The sequence below is a fragment of the Sinocyclocheilus rhinocerous genome, unplaced genomic scaffold (assembly GCF_001515625.1).
Source record: "Sinocyclocheilus rhinocerous isolate Xijiao unplaced genomic scaffold, SAMN03320098_v1.1 scaffold7355, whole genome shotgun sequence".
Lineage (NCBI taxonomy): Eukaryota > Metazoa > Chordata > Actinopteri > Cypriniformes > Cyprinidae > Sinocyclocheilus > Sinocyclocheilus rhinocerous.
Window position 1 is genome coordinate 36,285 of NW_015659699.1, and position 1,827 is coordinate 38,111.

General features: G+C 46.0%; 1 protein-coding gene across 1 annotated transcript in view; it reads left to right on the forward strand.

Annotated features, from left to right (window-relative positions):
• Positions 1 to 1,827, forward strand: part of usp8 (ubiquitin specific peptidase 8) — a gene marked incomplete at its 3' end in the record, with an annotated part of 18,047 nt that overhangs the window by 13,066 nt on the left and 3,154 nt on the right. The window contains 3 exon segments of the mRNA XM_016532781.1: positions 197 to 421; positions 514 to 724; positions 801 to 1,037. Of these exon segments, the coding sequence (XP_016388267.1) occupies positions 197 to 421; positions 514 to 724; positions 801 to 1,037 (673 nt within the window).

The window sequence follows — 1,827 nt, forward strand, 5'->3', positions numbered from 1 at the left end:
TCACTCTTACTCACACACTCACACACACTCTCGCACACACACTCACACACACTCTCTCACACACACACACACACTCACGCACACACACTCACACACACTCTAACACACAGACACACTCTCACACACACTCTCTCACACACACACACACACACACACGAGTTCTTCACAGGCGTGCTGATGTGTGTTTGTGTGTTAGGCCGCTGACCACCGCTGCTGCTTACACTAAGGTGGAGATCGCTCGGCCGTCTGCGGCTAAGATCCGGAACCTGAACCCGGTGTTTGGAGGTCAGGGGCCATTGCTAATGGGCCTCCGTAACCTCGGCAACACCTGCTACATGAACTCTATCCTCCAGTGCCTGTGTAACACTGTTGCCATGGCAGACTATTTCAACAGGAACGTCTATCAGGACGACATTAACCGGTAATCCATCATTCAGACGTCACTGATTAAACGATCACGTTCAGTGTGAATCAGAGTGACTCTGTGTCTGTGTCTGTGTGTGTTTCTCACAGGGCCAATATTCTGGGTCACAAGGGCGAGGTGGCCGAGGAGTTCAGCGTCATCATGAAGGCGCTGTGGTCAGGACAGTACAAAATGATCAGCCCGCAGGATTTTAAAGGCACCATCTGTAAAATCAACAACCGCTTCTCCAGCTACGAGCACCAGGACTCTCAGGAGCTGCTGCTGTTCCTCATGGACGGCCTGCACGAGGATCTCAATAAGGTACAGCGCTCAGAGCGTGTTCTCCAGGAGCCATGCGCCTCACGATAAAGACACACATTCTCTCGTTCTCTGTCAGGCGGATAAGCGGCGCGGGTATAAGGAGGAGGACATCGATCATCTGGACGACGTGAGCGCAGCAGAGCTGGCCTGGTCCAAACACAGGCTCCTGAACGAGTCCATCATCGTGGTTCTGTTCCAGGGTCAGTTTAAGTCCACGGTCCAGTGCATGAGCTGCCAGCACAAGTCCCGCACCTTCGAGACCTTCATGTACCTGACTCTGGAGATGACGTCCAGCAGCAAGTGCTCGCTACAGGTCACATATACACATACACACACACACACACTCACACACACACACATACACACACAAAAAGAAAAACAAGTAGATAATAGAAAAAATACAAAGCTAGTGTTAGTTGTTTTTTAAATAAAAAAGAATATAAATAGATAAAGTAGAATTAAAATAGAATAGAGTGCTAGAGTTAGAGGGTCAAATAAAGATGGAAGAGATGTGTTTTTAGCCGATTCTTGAAGATAGTTAAGAACTCAGCTGCTGGGATTGAGTTGGGCAGGTCATTCCACCAGGAGGGAACATTTAATGTAAAAGTCAGTGAAAGTGATTTTGTGTCTCTTTGAGATGGCACAATAATACGCCGTTCACTTGCAGAACGCAAGCTTCTAGAAGCACATAATTCTGAAGTAATGAATTTAGCTAAAGGGGTGCAGAGCCAGTGGTGGTTTTGTAAGCAAATATTAATGCCTTGAATTTTATGCGAGCAGCTACTGGTAGCCAGTGCAAATTGATGAACAGAGAGGTGTGACGTGCGTATTGATGTTGTATTGATAAGGAGTTATCACAAAGTAAGTCTGTTTAGTTGTGCTATCTTACAATCAATATATAGTAAATGTAAGTTAAAGTGTCGCCGATGTAACCGGTTAAAACTTGGAGTGGCGATGAGGTCTTAAAATGTATGGAAAGAGTCTTAAATAGGTATTAAAAGGTATTAAATTTAACTCCATGATTCCTGTATATACCCTGAATAAGTATAGTGGATTTGGAAGCCGCTCTTGCCAGTCTTGGGGCTTCAACAACTGAAAGGAAG